Raw genomic sequence first — 15,868 nt, forward strand, 5'->3', positions numbered from 1 at the left:
GCACTGGGCTGTGATAGAGGCCCCAGAGGCACCAAGCCTCCCTGGACAGAAGAGGCACCAAATGCCCCCAGCGTACAGAAATGCTGTGCTGCCAGCCCTGCACCTGGTGCAGGAAGGGGGCCCGACCTCATTACTCTTGCCTTGTGGGAGGCAGCTTTGTTGTGCTGTCGATATACAGATTTTCTTCAAAAATTAAATACAGCCACAGTTTGTGCTACTGTTATTGACTGTTTGTTATTTTTAGCTGTCTGTTCAATCTATACCGGCTCATGTTACAGCCACCACAGGAGCTTCGAGTAACATTGGTCAGACAGCGCCTGCAGATGGGGCCAGCCCAAGACAATGGGATTAAAAATGCACAAGGGAAAGAGACTGGCAGAATAAGCTGCACCTGCCCCATATGCTCCCCCCACTGCCAGTGCTGCAAGGTGATGGCAGATCCTGGCTGCAGGACCAGAGCAGAAGAAAGTCCCATTCCTCAGGTAGGGTGAAGGGTTATGGAGCCTTGCAAAGGGCAGACAGGGCAGGCACCAGCTCAAGTGCTTGATCCAAAAGGACAGCATGTAGTAGCAGCAATAACAGGGTTGTAACTGAATTGTGGAAGAGGGATTTAAAACTTCACGCTTAACCTCAGCAAATACATGCATGACCACTTGCTTCTCACTTGCAGATGCCTTCTATGTCCCCTGAGTCCCCATTTGTATGTATAGGTTATCTGGAAACCCCTCTTGACTCCAGCAGAGGCTGTCTTCCTTCACACACGTACAGCCTGTTCTGTACAATGCACCGCTTGAGTTGCTTCCTTCTTGTAAGCACAACACCGACACTACCAAGATAAGCACAATGCCCAGAAAAGGAAGCAGGGTTAGCAAAGATCATAAATGTGCTACCAAAACATCAGCACTGTGCTCACTGCTCTCATGCTGCTGCCCCCATCAGGCAGCTCACAATGTGGGCACCACAGCCGGGTGCTCCACCACTGGGTGCTTCTCCATCATCTGCTCCCCTGTGTGCCCCCGGGGTCTGCTCAGATAAATGCTCCCAAGCAGAAATCAAAGGCCCCTACTTTGTTCTCACTTCTTCACTTTGAAACCCCTCCATAATTGGATTATTGCCATAAATTATTCAGGAAACAAGTTGATAAATCCCATCAATTTCCTTTCAAAGCCCTTAAGTTCTGCCTCAGAGGCACTGGCTTCATTTACAGGAGCCATGGGCAGCAAGGCTGCTGCCTGGGGAGCATCCAAGGCTGCAGAGGAAGCAGTGCCAAAATACCTCCATTTTGTGTTTGGGGAGCAGTGCCAGCATCTCTCACATCCCCAGAGGGGAGAGCCATCACCCTGGACAGGCTGTTCATCCCTCTCCAAGCAGTGTCCGTTAGACACCTGTCCCACAGCCAACACCGGGCAACGTCAAACCTGGAGATCCATTTCCCTGCTTTGCTTGTCCTCACTATGTATCTGGAAATATTCACAGGGCCAGACGTTGCATCCTGGCTGAGTTGCTGCCAGCACTGTCCAGCATATCCTGAATTCCTCAGTGGCTTTGTGGGAGGTGACACGTCCCAGCTGCAAGGCTGCTGCTTGGAGCTCCAGGATGGGGCTGCACTCGGTGCCGTCCTCCCTTTTGCAGAGCAGTGAGCCTCCTCCCTTTTACCCCTCTCAAATCTCTGCCTTGGGTGATCCCTGAGGTGGCCCATGGAAGGAATCATTTGGTTATCTCCTTTTGCTTCTCCCTTGGATGGAGATCTGGCTGTGGTGTCTTGTGCAAGGGGCTTCAGCCGAAGGCCCAACCAGGACCCCATCACTCTGCCTTAGAGTGCAGATTTCCTGTCTTCTCCAGAGCTTTATTTCCACACAAAACCAAAAGCCTGGTGAAAAGGTGGCTGAGTGGAGGCTCACAGATTTGTGACATGACAGATGCCCACAGCTCTCACAGCTCCTGCAGTCCCCAAATGCTGACAGCTTGGCACAACTGTGTAACAAATGGGGAACGAGCTCTGATACAAAACCTCCTGGTACATGGGGTTGGGAGAAGCTGCAGCAATTGTGCCCACAGCTGCTGGGCCCCTGGGGCTGGATGGTGACAGGCTACACCAGCAGCCAAGCCAGCTTCTGATGGACAGGCAGTGGTAGAAGTGCTGGTAGGACACAGACAGCGTGTTCTGTTCACAGCCCCAGGGAAGTTTCCAGCTGCGAGTAAATTCCCCTCGATGTGGGCTTGCTGCCCATGTGATGTGCATGGCTGCACTGAGAGGTCTGAATAAAGCATGCGGAGACCGCAGACCCTACCCCACCCAGGTCTAAGACCTAGCACTTGGCCTTGTTGAACTTAACAAGGTTCCCATGGGCCCACTTACTGAGCTTGTCCAGGTCCCTCTGGATGGCATCCCTGCTTGGTGTGCTGATCCACCACAGGAGCCCCCCTGGGGCTGAGCGCTGTGCCCCTGCCCAGCAAGGAAACAACTAATTCCCAGGCTCCAAACCTCTTTTGTTGGAAGGTCTGGTGCTTCCATAGGAGCTATGCCTATGGGCAACAGAGGGCTGCAGGACCAAGCTTTGCGGGCAGTGCAGCTTGACGGGTCCCTGGGGATCTCCCAAGGAGTGTCCAGCTTGGTTAAGGGACCAGTGCAGTGCTTGAAGCCCAGCCCTAGGCACCCCTCTGAGATGGGGAATTGTCCCAAGCCCAAGGTGACACCAAGATCCCCTCCCAGGGTGCAGGGACCATGCTGGCCCGACCTGGCCACACTCTGCATTGTTCCCAACACTGTTACAACCACATCCTTTTTAGCATAATTATTCATTTCAGTAACATAACTAAGCTGTGTAGGCTTCTCTCCCAGTGTCCATTCCCCATGCAGTGGAGCAGGCATGCTCAAGGATGGGGCAAGGAAGGAAAAAGTGGTATTTTCTGATGGACTTGTAGCTGGAGAATAAAACAGCAGCCCCATTCTCGTACCTAAGTGCGTGCTTTCCTTGAACTCTTGTAAATGTAACAGTGGGCCACACTCTCCCTGCTTAATCCACCTCCGCCCAGGCTGCAGGAGATATGCTATGGCTCTGGGGATGCTCAGGTGAGGAGCACAAACATCCTGCAGCAAAGCTGCACCCTGCCTGCCTGCAAGCGCTCGGCGTGGTCTGTGCTGGCTGGCCAGGATGTGCATGTTTGTTTGCTACAAGTTTGGAAAACAGGCATGTGGTGCCAGAGGAGGGATGTCCGCTGGGGATGCAGGGTGGAGCAGGATGAAATCTGAGCAAACACAGAGGTGGAAAAACCCCAGCATATGAAGGAAACTGTGTTTCACATGTGGTCCTGCTGCCTTTCTGAAGCTTAGAAATGGGGGAATCACAGGCACAAAAGGCTGCAAAGTTCCTTTCCGAGATCTAAATATTAGTTTTTACTCATTTTTCATTTTTGAAAACAAACACTGCTGGCCTGGAGCTCATACTAGCAATCCAATTTATTTACCCAGCCCTAGAACAAAGGGTTGCACTGTGGTGCTCCTGCCAGCCTCGCAACCACTGCTGGAGCAACAGCTCCAGCAACAGTGAAGGCAAAACCCTGCTCTGGGTGTGGAAAACATGCCTGTGCCATCCAGTAGGATATGGAAAATGGATTAGAAGCACTTGGACTTTACACAGCCAAGTTACAGGCAGCCACGCAAGGAGCCTCTCCAGCACCAGGAGACATCCCCACACTTGAGCCGTCTGTGCGTGTTCCAGCACTGCACTGGAGAAGCTCGCAGCAACCAGTGCTGGGTGCGGGAGGCCAGGGGCCGCAGCTGCCACTCCGCTCCCTGCCTCCTCCCACTTGCAGAGAGGCAGTGGATGGAGCTGGGGGATGCACTTGCGTGCATCCCCTTGGGTTTCAGCAGATCAGATGTTATAACCTGAGAGTGAGATGTCCACTCTCAAAAGTGAATCACAGCATCCTGAGCACTGCCAGCAGCGTCCTGCCCACCTGGTGCTGGGTGCATGTTGCTGACGTGCTCTGCCGAAGGGTGACCACTGCGGCCTGCTGACAAGGGCTCCTGTGAAAGCTGGTGGGTGTCAGCCAGCCCATGGGACACAAAAGCAGCAGCAACCACACTGTGCGGGCTTGGGAGCATGGGGGAGCAGCACCCAATGCTGCTGTGGAGAAAAACCTTCCTCCTGCCTTCAGAAAATTGGAACTTTACACATGTTTTTGGATGCTGGCCCCTGCTTGAGGCCAGCCTCAACCATCCCAGAGGTGCAGCCACTGCTTGCAGTACTCATGTGTGAGGAGCTGAGCACCATCCTTATCCTGCAGGACTGGAAAAGATGGAAGTTCCCAGGATAAGAAGAGTAAGCTTTAGCCATAGCTGCACAGGCTGCTTGCAGGATGCTGTAATCACACTGCTTCTCTTCACAGGCTGGAAAGAAACAGGCATTTGGAGGTGCTAAGATCAGATACTCAGAATTCACTCATCAGAAGAAAGGAGCTCGGCAGACTTCATTCCCTCTGAATCTCTTGATAGGAGCAGTTCGTAACATTACCACAGTGTGCAAAATCTCCTTTCCCTTCTGCTGAGGGGAAAAGAAGCTGGAGATATAGGGAATAATTGTTCCTGCAGCAGCAGAAAGGGAGGGAAAAGGGTTAAAACCATGAACGATGTAAAGTACACAAGCTGGCTAATTGCCATTTCCACGTGATGGCTGATGAGAAAGAAAAAATGTCTCAGATTTGACCTTGAATGCATTTTTCTCACAAAAAAAAAAAAAAAAGAGAGATGCCACTGTAGGCACCTGCTCCTCTCCTGTAGCAGCAGGAGCGGAGCAGAGCCCTAGCAGGCTCAGCTCGTAGCTGCCTCTGCTGCCCTTTGGGGGACTTTGTTTCATATTGCACAGCTTCCTGAACATTCACTGAAGCAGAGCCTGAATACTGCTGTCCCACCTCCTGCATCCACCCCATCCCCAGCAGGCAGCAGCGTCGCACCACCCCGTCCCCTCCAACCCACACCTCCAAATGTGTCAACTGCAACCCGTGCATAGCCAAAATCACAAGTAATTTTAAGGGGATGAAAGACCCAGATGTTGTTAAGCAGATGTTGTCTTCTTTCTGCTCAGATTCATTTGCTCGTGTCCCCTTGCAGCCAGTACCAACCTCTGCATCTCCAGGTGACAGCTCAGGTGAGACCAAGGGCCTCAGCTCCCCCACACCCAAGGCTCCAGCAGACCTCGCTGGGCTCAGTGGCTCTGACACTTCTGACATTTCTTTTTCCAGGGGCAGGAGACATTCAGTGCTTCAGCAGGGAGAGTTTGGGCAAACTGTTAGTGTATCTGGAGGCTACCAGAAATCAGGGTGTGGGTGAGAGCCCCTCCTTAGACATTTCCAGCTTTTGCTGGATGACTGCAGTCAGTGTAATGTAGGAAAGGAATCTCCTAACACCTTGCAGGAGCTCAGCCCCACGGCTGGTTTGAGTGCACTGGGAATAAGACAAAAAAGAAAGAAGACATGATTTGACTGGAACAAGCACGGGATGTGTTCCTCAGCTTGGCATTTGCAGCAAACTTGGACATCTCCGTTAAAAAAATAAAACTGGAATGCATAAGCGGAGACTATCCCTATTTCTAGCTGTGGCTCCTCCCCTGTGTATTTGGCCTCCCTGACAACTCAGTAATTCAAAGCACTTCTTTTTGAGCTATAAAAAGTGCCTGAGTGGTAATGCAATTTCTGGGAAGACAAATAAGAGGAGAGCACGCATGAAGAGTGCAGGGCGAGCTCGTGGGGCTGGTGAGGAGCAAGTCATCCAGCTGAGGTTAAGAGCATCTTACCAGCAGATAAAGGAAGCCAGGAGCACTTTGTACCAGTGTGGGAGAAAACTGGAGCTATCTCCTAAAGGGGTTAATGCTGACCCTGACACCAGATCCACACTTCCAGCTGAGCCGTATAAACCATGAAAGCTCTGGGTAACAGAGTGAGGCCACAGAATTCAGCAAGCCCAGAAGTGCGTACCTCTGCCCTCTCCAGAGAAGTGTTTACCTCCACAAAAGCAGTCAGGCCTTGCTGACAGTAGGAACATTTCATTCCCGTTTGTGAAGTAAACAAAGCATTCCTTGCTGGGAAAACACAGGATCTCCACCAGGTTACGAACTGGGAACAATGCCACCAGAAGAGATTTTCCCAGGCCACGCAGAAGTCAAGAACTTCCTCTGCCTCTACCTCAGCACTGCCTTAAAACCTCAAAAACCTTTACTCATCACTCAGAGGTGGAACATGACTGTTGTTGGAAGCAATTCTGAAGGCTGTACTGCTGAAGTGAGAGGCCCACGAGCAGTGGCCTAGTGCTCGGTGTGCTGGTGACCACAGCTGTGGTGCTGAGGGACCCGTGGGGGTGAGCATGGCCGCTGCCCAGCACTCTCGGCTGTATGAGCGCTACCAGTGCCCAAGCAGGGCGTGATTTGCTGTTCAGTTCTGCGGATCACAGAGGATGTGCAGAGCCCCACCCTGAATCAGTGGGGAGCCTTGTGGGCAGCAGGCCAGAAACCCAAGGGATGCATCTGGCTTGTACAGAAGGTGCAAAAGGCTCTTTGTGACTCCTTCCTATGGCCACTGCCCTGAGCTACACTCGCCCCAAATGCACAAAGTGCCTTCTGCACCCAGAGGTCAGAGCCAAGTGGAGCTGCCAGCCCCAGACGTGTCTCCAAGGACAGGCAGTGCACAGGGTGGTGCTGTGGGCCCGGCCTCAGCGCTGGTGCCGCGGGGCTCAGAGGGCACTCAGGCACTGCAGCATGTCCCCAGGGAAGTGTGGTCACGGCTGTCGGTGTTCAACAAGTGACTGGACCATGCTCGTAGATATGTGGTTTAACTTTCAGGTTGCCCTGCGTGGAGCCAGGTGTTGGACTTGATCTTCAGGGATCTCTTCCAACTCAGGATATTCCATGGGCTGTCTAGTGGAAGAGGGACTATTCCAGGCTTCCCGCAGCAGCGTGCCCCTGTGTTGTGCCATGAGCACCTTGCAACACTATTTGCGCTTACGAAACCCTGTATTCTTGCTCGCTTCCACGTAAAAATAATGTCTGGAAAACACTGTTTTCCAGCCAGCATCTGCTAATTAAAATAAAAAGCAATGCCATGCACTCTCTAGAGAGCCCTGGGCTGCCTGCATAGAATAAAAGAGACAAATGTTAACAATAAATAGCAAGTCTCCAGCCTGGCCCTGATGAGAAAACCCTCTTCTCCCAATGAGTCCCTTTGTTTACTGCAACTTGCCTCTTCTCTGCATGGTAAATATTTAATGTGCCATCTTCAGCAGCCCAGCTGCTGGAAGAATAGCGCTGTTGGGGGTGCAGGGGTCTGTGCCTGTACAGGAGGAGCTGGGTCACTTGGCAAAGCAGGAGCCAGGGGATAAAAACTGCAGGACCTCAAGGAACAGACTCCCCCAGGCCCATGGCATCTGGTGCTGTGGGACCGATATCCACACAAGTCTGGTCCATCTGGGAAGAGTACAGAGCAATGCTGTTAAATTGGGATTAACTGTAATTACATAAAGCTGGGTACCAGTCATACTATGCCGAAGGCAGCAAAATTATGAAAGTCCTGGAATAAAGTAATCACAGCTTTGGTAATCTGTTTTGTTAGTTTGGTAACAGCAAAGAAATAGTCTTCTCACTGCAAGACTAAGGATGGAAGACCTGGGCAACTCGAGTCAACCTGGCAGCCTGAGTTTCATGACCAAGCTACGAAAAAAGGCTGGTAACCTCACTATGAGCTGCATAAAGCTTACTGAGTGCTGGAGCTACATGATTTCACAGTAGCTGCTGAGAAAAAAAAGAGTGTTTTTGTAGTTACCATGCTGATGCTTTTTGCTTTGATGGGAACAGAGAATGCAATGATGCCTGCCTGTCCCAGCACCAAAGCAGCATGCCTGGCTCAAGGCACAGCAGGAAAGGGTTCAGCAAGCATGTACTGAGCCCCACGGATGGCACAGACACAGCTGATGGACATACTCACCTTGAAGCCCATGGTGGGGGCAGGGAACACCTGGGATCTCCCCTCTGCTGGCCTGAAGGTGATGCCAGAAGCCGTGAGCTGGGTGTGCAGCCTGGCATGAGGCTCAGCCCAGCCTGATGGTACAGCCATGGCCACGGCTGCCCCACAGCCTTCGTGCTGCAGAAGTTACACAAGGAAGCTGCGCATGCTAGTAAGTAAAATATTAGATGTCCGCATGCAGCTTTGAGCCAGTAACTTCACCTTCTGCATGCAGACCAGGGGTAATTTACCTCCCACCCTGATTAGCCGCGAACAGCAAACAATGTACAATGCATCCAGCAGCAGCTGGGGACTCGCACATCCGGACTAAAATACCGTCTGTGCTGCTCATTGCATGTCCCCTTTGAACAGTCTGTCCCCAGGAAGATTTCCTCTTTGGTGAGTGCAGAATAAATCAGGTGAGCCTGTGGCAGTGATCAGGACCAGAATCCAGCCTTTCTTCCACTTCTCCCACTGCTGCATTGCTCTCGTTGCCATCTTGGCAGCAGCAGAATCCTGACTGCTTGGTTGAATTCTCTGCATCCAGTAAATGCTGGGTACTTAGGCACGGCCCTGCACACCTGCAGGCTGCTGGCAAAGCACCTGCCAGCAGAGCCTGGGGCACCTGGCGCTGTGCTCACCTCTCCTCCAAATGTTGCTCACTGTATGCTGGTATCTGTAATTATCAACGTTCTTAAATAAATAAATAAATAAATAATATAAAAAATATATATTTTAAGGTAAACTGTCAGATTTGCGTAAGAATAAGCTTGCAAAGATGCATCAACATCTGGCTTAAGCCCTATTCTTGCTTTCTCTGAATCACAGATCCAGACAGGTTCTGGCTCAAATACATCTGCGTTTCAGAAGCCAGAGTCTCTGGAGCCTCAGCCTCATGCAAAGGCTGGTGCTGGTTTTAGCACGCAGTTTTCTTCCTCTTTGAAGCATCTGAAGCCAGATGATTACAAATATAAGAACTCAAACTATTTTGTCCTGGATACCTTTTAAAATGTTTCTTTCCAGCTGCCAACCAAGCAGAGAAGACAGTGAGCTGCAAAACTGTGGATGAGCGATGAACATGGCAAGACAAGAGCAGCAGCTTCAGCCCTGTGCCCCTGCTCTGCCCTGAGGTGTTTCCCCAAGCACCTGCAGCCCTGAGCAGCAGGAACCCAGCCCTGTGCCGCAGACCTGGCACCTCCTCGTGCCTGGCACCCGCTGCCTCGCCGTTACCCACTGTCCCCATCCTCCCCTTGGTTTTCTGGGCTCGGGGTTGCTGCCACTGCCAGCCAAGGGGACAGCAGGTGCTGAGCTGGGGATCAGGCTTGTCATGGCTGTGATGTCCCCCAGCCCCGTCCTCCTGTGCAGTCCTAGGTGCGTTCTGGGGCAAGCCCCCATGCTAGTTGCCAGCTGGCCCATAAATGTCACATTCCCACCTGAAGCAACCTGGCAGCAGGTGTCCCCACCTTCTATGCCACACCTATTTATTGTCCTGGAGCTCAGCCACTTTTTGAGTCCAGGATCACAGAAAAACCTCAGTTATTTCTCCCCCTGCCCCTTCCCCCACCCCCCCTTTTTTTTTGCTTAAATCCCAGCTTTCATTAAAGAGAAAGACAGACCTCATACAGCTAATCTGGTAAAAGACAAGCTATTTTCTTTCACACAGATGAAGCTGTGGGGATGGAAATAAGTTTCTAAGTGAGACTGAAAAGAGCCGAGATGACTCATTTCTTTGCTGCTGAAACTGTATTCACTCCCAAGCACCTCTAATTCCTATTAAAATAAAATACACCAAGAGCATTGGGGAACACTTGGGACAAAGCACAAGAGCTCGTTTTTTCCTGGAGATGAAAGAGCAGAGAATTAATCCCCTGTATCACCAACTCCCCCAGGATGGGCTCAGCTGGCTTCATCCCTCACTCTCCACAGACAGAAGCTATTTTTTCCTGTTCTTGCCAGTGTCAATATGTTTCTTTAAATATCTGTTCAGAGAGGCTATATATATAGGAACACTCTGGTGCTTTTGAAAGGAGCCTCATTTCCTGTGCAAGAACTTAAGTTCTTGGCAAAACTGCTGGCGGCTGCAGCATCTGAACCACAAAAATTGTTTTCTAAAAGTGAAGATGTCAGAAGCAAAATGGCATTTCCTCTGCGATGGCAAGCTGCACTGAGCCACGTCCCAGTTGCCGTGGGTGGGGAAGGGACACAGTGTTCCCCCCACAGTGGCACGGCCAAAAGCGGGGATGCTGCAGGAACTGCCTCCCACCTACACTGGGCCACGAGCCTCCAGCAGCTCCCATGCCAGCGGGATGAAATAACCCTACTACCCTCGACCCAAAACGAAACTGGCCCTTGCAGCCTGCAGTGCTGTGTTTTGGGCTTTTCAGCAGCAGAATGGTGGAAGCCACCGCAGAATAACGAGCTGGTTTTGGTGCTGATTTGGGACAGTGGGGTGGCATCATGCTGCAGAAGGCAACAGCAGTGGTGCTTGTACCCACAGGAACCAGCACCAGGGCAGAGCTCTCAGGATGGAACCGAAGCTCTTGGGTCATGCAAAGGAGGAATATGAGGATCCACAAGCAGGCAATTGCCTGAACCCACAGAGACCCCAGGGACCATGAGCTTACAGTTTTGCACCATGCTAGTTACCTTGGAGGGTACAAGCAGCAGTGAAGACAGCTCAATGATCACCTGCAACTGCACATATGACTTCCCAGGGGAATTACTTAGTTGTAAATTGCTATTTTTGGTGGTCCTGCACCAACATGTGGTTCTAAGGACCCAGCTATAGCTGCAAACAAGGAAGAGAAGGTGGATGCAGTGGGCAATCAACAATCCATGTTTCTCTTTGCTACTGGGTGCCCTGCTTAGAAAAAAAAACTTGCAGAGAAGATGAAGTGAAAGCTTTTTAGATTTCCTGGAAGAGTTTTAAACAAGAAGTGTCTTCTCCCAGCACTTGGCCACTATCAGGACAAACCACAGTGGACGAATGCCCAAAGACACCTGATGGGTAGTGGATGTGGCACACAGCTATGACACATCTCCTGACACAAACCTCAGGGGATCTGTCTCTGGGGATGAACACAAAACTTCTGCATCTCTGCTCAAGCCTTAAGGAGCAACGGAAACCACCAGCCCTGTCCCAACCTTGCTGTAACCCAGAGGGAGAGCTTTATAACAGGACAGGAACATCATCAAAGCCCAGCAAGCCGCTTCTCACTGTTGCTCTGGGCACTTACGCCCACAAAGGAAACTTCCCCCATTACTCCTTTCTGAGCACATTTGCCCCTCTCCAGCATTTGGTTTCCCAAAAGCGGAAAGGGACTTGTGCAGGACCCTAAAAGGCAGTGAGCCAGAATTGTTCTGGATGAGGAAGGAAACTTTCCCACACATTCAGGTTTCTGGATGGTGATCGTCCCTACCAGCAGTGCCAGGGATGCTCCTGGAGCTCAGAGCACTGCCAGCATGGAGGGGCTCCCGGGTCCCCCTGCTGTCATCAGAAGACCCCACAGGCAAGCTGTGAAGCTACACTGGACAACAGCAGTGCACCAGCCAGCATATGGCACAGCACAGGTGACAGCACTGTGCTGGCATCTCAGCGGCCATCCTTTGGAAGGGATTGGGGCAGAGGTGGCTCGGCACATCTACACAAAGCCAATGGCTCTGGGAAGTGCCAAGGCAGATGGTGCGCAGCAGCAGCACCAGGAGGTTTTTGTGTCCTGCTGTGATGCTCTGCACTTAGTGTCATCTGTGTGCATCCTCCCTACCTCACAGAAATCCTTCTTCCTTCTGACACCATTTCTGCTCTCAAGATCTTGTCTCATCTAAGTGCTGAACATCTTGTCTCCGCCAAACCAGCACATTGTGTCCACGCAGAGTGAGCCAGCCCCATCAAGGCACAGAAACGTCCACAGGGGACAGGTGCAGGGAGAAGCGAAAGGAAGCCCAAGCAGGGAAGGGCACCCACCTAAGCGAGCAGGTCTTAGCTTCAGAAGCTCAGTACAGAAAGAAGAATTTGCAGAGAATGCAAACTTCACAGTAGGTTAGCAGCCACGTGAAATAAAAGCATCTATCTCAACATATGGTAGAATTTTCACTTTTGGTGGTTTTTCTCCTTGCTCAGACAGCTTTGCTCTGTCCGAAGATTTATTCTACTGAGGTTGAAGCAGTGAGCAGCACTGAATCCCAGCAAGGGAAACACTGACAAAAGGGAGAAAGCTGTTGCAACAGCCATGGCAGCAGTGCACCCCATATGGCCATGCACTGGCAGGACAGCACAAGTGAAGGATCTGGCATCCCTGTTACTCAGCTTTCCATTAAAACAACCAGCAATGACAGTAAAAGAAAAGGGGAGCAGTCAGGCAGGTGCCAAAGCCAGGGAGCCACGTCTCTGGGGCTCGTGGAGCAGCTACCACCCAGCAGGGAGCCAGCCAGGGCCAGCACATGGCAGCAGCGTATCAGAGACATCATGTTTTGCTGTGCCCTCACGTTTTCCACATTTGCATCACTGGCAAAACTAAGACACAAGCACACATGAAGAAAAGAGACCACCAGGAAAGTTATTTTGACATATCCCTAAGCCAATGGACATCAACAGGGCAGACCATTGTGCAATGTGATGACAACCACAAGAGCATCCCACCATGAGAGCTTCATATGGCGCTCTTTTTACCAACCTGACTCTTTGACCACAGAAAATGGGTGCTACCAAACCCAATTAGGTGTCATCCAGGCTCACTGGAAGCCTATTTTGACATGCCTTCTATCTGTAGGGGCTCTTTTAGCCCAAGATATTGCTACTGCTGCTATGGGACCTGCAGGTTTTGGAGGCAAGGATGGAATGAGCCTGTGTGCATGTGGAAACCTGGTAAAATCTTCATTTTGAAAGCCATTTGAGAAAATGTATGAACCTTTGTAAAGAAAAGTCACTTTCAAAAAAAAACAAACACCAAAACCCAAAAAACAAAACTCAAAAAGCCACCCAGCATGAGGTTTCTATAATAAAACCTCAAAAAGAAGAAGTTTGACAAACACTGTGGATGACCAATGTGTGGAAGATCTGAGCAGTGCCTGTGAAGTTCCCCATACTAGAGAGAAAGCAAGAATTACGCAAAAAGTAGAAAGGAGTAAGCCAGGAAATTGCAGAGCAGAACACTCACAAGAACCAAAAGTCACACAGGGAACGAGCCAACCCTTCGAAGAGCACCTCCAAGAAACACATGCCGTGTTGTTTCTCATCAGGAGCCTTCCTCTGCATAGTGCCACATTCCACGTTAAACCTTTAGTTGCATAAGAAACACTGTGGCCAGCAGGTCGAGGGAAGTGATTGTCCCCCTGGTGAGGCCGCACCTCGAGTACTGTGTTCAGTTTTGGGCCCCTCGCTACAAGAAGGACATCGAGGTGCTTGAGCGGGTGCAGAGAAGGGCGACGAAGCTGGTGAGGGGCCTGGAGAACAAGTCCTACGAGGAGCGGCTGAGGGAGCTGGGCTTGTTCAGCCTGGAGAAGAGGAGGCTCAGGGGCGACCTTATCGCTCTCTATGGGTACTTCAAGGGAGGCTGTAGCGAGGTGGGGGTTGGCCTGTTCTCCCACGTGCCTGGTGACAGGACGAGGGGGAATGGGCTAAAGTTGAGCCAGGGGAGGTTTAGGTTGGATGTTAGGAAGAGTTTCTTTACTGAGAGGGTTACGAGGCATTGGGATGGGCTGCCCACGTGAGTGGTGGAGTCACCATCCCTGGAGGTCTTTACAAGACGTTGCGATGCAGCGCTCAGTGACACGGCGCCCCCGGGCACCACAGCGGTGCCGAGCACCGGCGCGAGCCCCGCCGAACATGGCGGCCGCCGATCCCGGCAGGAGGCTGGCCCCGCCCCCCCGCCCGGCCCCGCCCCGCCCCGCCCCGCCCCGCCCCGCCCGTACCTGGGCGCGCTCGAAGCTCTCCCGCTCCGCCTCCAGGCCGCCGCCGGCCGCCCGCCGGCCGAGCACCTTGGGCAGCGGGTTGCCCGCCTGCTTCATGGAGCTGCTCACGCGGTCCATGCCCCGCCGCGCCCGCCGCCGCTCCGGCCCCGCCGCGCCCTCGCAACCGCTCCGCTCCGACCTGCCGCTGTCCGTGCCACGCGCCATTGGCCCACCTACCTGCCACTCACGAACGGGCCCGCCCCACCCACATCGCCCACTCCCCGCCCCTTCATTCTCATTGGCCGCTCCCAACGCCAGTCAGAAGGAGCCTCCTCCCCCCCGAGGGCCGTCCCCGGGCTGGCGCATGCGGCCAGCTCTCGCACCCCCCCCCCCCGTCACTGGTCGGACTCCACGCCACTCAACGTCAGCTCCCGCCCCTCCGCGGGAGCCACGCCCCTTGTCCCGCCTCTACGGACAACAATAACTGCGCGCGCCCCGCCCCCTGTTGGTGCCCTGCGGTGATTGGTTCTCGCACCTGCCACTCACGGCCTCTGCCCCTCCCTCCCCTCCCGCCTGGCGCCACCTGGCGGCCGGGGTCCCGCTGCGCAGCGCCCGGCCCGGGCCCGCGGGGGGCGGTGTCCGTGGGTCGCGGTGTCTCCGAGGCTGGATTATCTCTGGATGATCTCTGACCTTGGCAAAGGGCAGCAGCGGGGCTGCGCTGGGTTTGTGCCAGACGGGTTCCTGGGTCTCAAAAACCAGCCGCATAAAAGCAGTGTCTCTGTTTCTGGTGGGATGTAGCTGGGCACAGCTGTCTCGTCAGCTGCTGCCTGTTGGAGGTGACAGGACGATTTGGGAGAAGCTGCTTAGGATGTGGGTTGGGTTGTTGTGAGCTGTTCTGCAAGCAGTAATACCCTGGGTAGCTCACTTTTGTGGCTTTTCAGCTGAAACAATTGCACAAGTGCCCTCCTGCAGGTGCCCTGTGGGACGTGTGAGCAGGCTGTGCAGTACACCTCACAGATGTCCACACTTGTGCCTTGGATATCAGATTCTCAGCTGCTGGAAACGGCATGCACTGTGTGTCCAGCAAGGCCACCTCCTCCCACCCCAGCTCATCTTGACTCCCTGTCTGCATTCTCTCTAATGCACTTTCTGGAAACCTGCCTCCTTTCTTGGGGCTGGTCCCAGAGGAAGTTTAATGTGTTTAAGTCAGCCACTGTTAGAGCAAGATGATTAATAATTGAAGAAATGAAGTCATTACCGAATAGAGATGAAGAAAAGAAAGGGCAGAGGGACACAAAAGGAAAAGGAAAGAAAGGTCACACCCCTCTGCGTGGCTAAAGCCATCCTGTTCCCACATGGCCCCCCAGCAGGCAGGACTGGATGCTGGAGGGCTAGATGCACCTCAGCCCTGGGCTAGTTACCCCATGGCTGTGAGCTGTGCTCACTTCTTCCTCTTACTGAAGAGCAGAGTCAATTCCTCTCCTTCCACAGCCAGGGCTTGGTGCTCATGCTGGGACCTGGGCTGCTCCGTTCTCTTGCCCAGCTCCAAGAGGTTGGGCTGCAGCCTGGAAGCAAAGGGCAGTGGGGCAGCCTGTCATGGGGATGGACAGCAACTTCCCCACTGTCACCCAGCCCAGTGCAGTGGATTTTGCAGATCTGGGGCAGGAGGCCTTGATGTGTGTCTGGGGCTGTGGAGCATGATGACCTGCCTTTCAGTAGCTACCAGAGATGCCTGCCACCTGTGTGTCTTCTGTAGCATGAAGACCATGGGTCTGGTGTCTGCTGGGACATGGGCAGGACCATGTGTCCCCTCTCTCCCTTCCTTAGGGCAGTGCAGTGCTCAGCAGCAGGTGACCCCTGGTGAGCGCTGGCTCAGGCTGGGCAGAGGGGACAGGGCTGGTCTGTGTCTAACTGCAGGGCTCTGCAGGGTGGCCTCCCCTTGCTGCTCAAGCACTTTGAGGCTCCGTCCATCCATAATGGCCCTGGA

The 15,868-nt window shown here is 52.9% G+C and overlaps 1 protein-coding gene across 1 annotated transcript in view; it reads right to left on the reverse strand.

Annotated features, from left to right (window-relative positions):
* The window catches only part of HIP1 (huntingtin interacting protein 1), a 48,150-nt gene extending 34,098 nt beyond the window's left edge, over positions 1-14,052 (reverse strand). Inside the window, exon 1 of the mRNA XM_032200891.1 lies at positions 13,903-14,052. Within this exon, the coding sequence (XP_032056782.1) occupies positions 13,903-14,019 (117 nt within the window). The 5' untranslated portion in view covers positions 14,020-14,052. The remainder of the gene's footprint in view (positions 1-13,902) is intronic.
* Positions 14,053-15,868: the final 1,816 nt, after the last annotated feature.

The sequence above is a fragment of the Aythya fuligula genome, chromosome 20 (genome assembly GCF_009819795.1).
Source record: "Aythya fuligula isolate bAytFul2 chromosome 20, bAytFul2.pri, whole genome shotgun sequence".
Lineage (NCBI taxonomy): Eukaryota > Metazoa > Chordata > Aves > Anseriformes > Anatidae > Aythya > Aythya fuligula.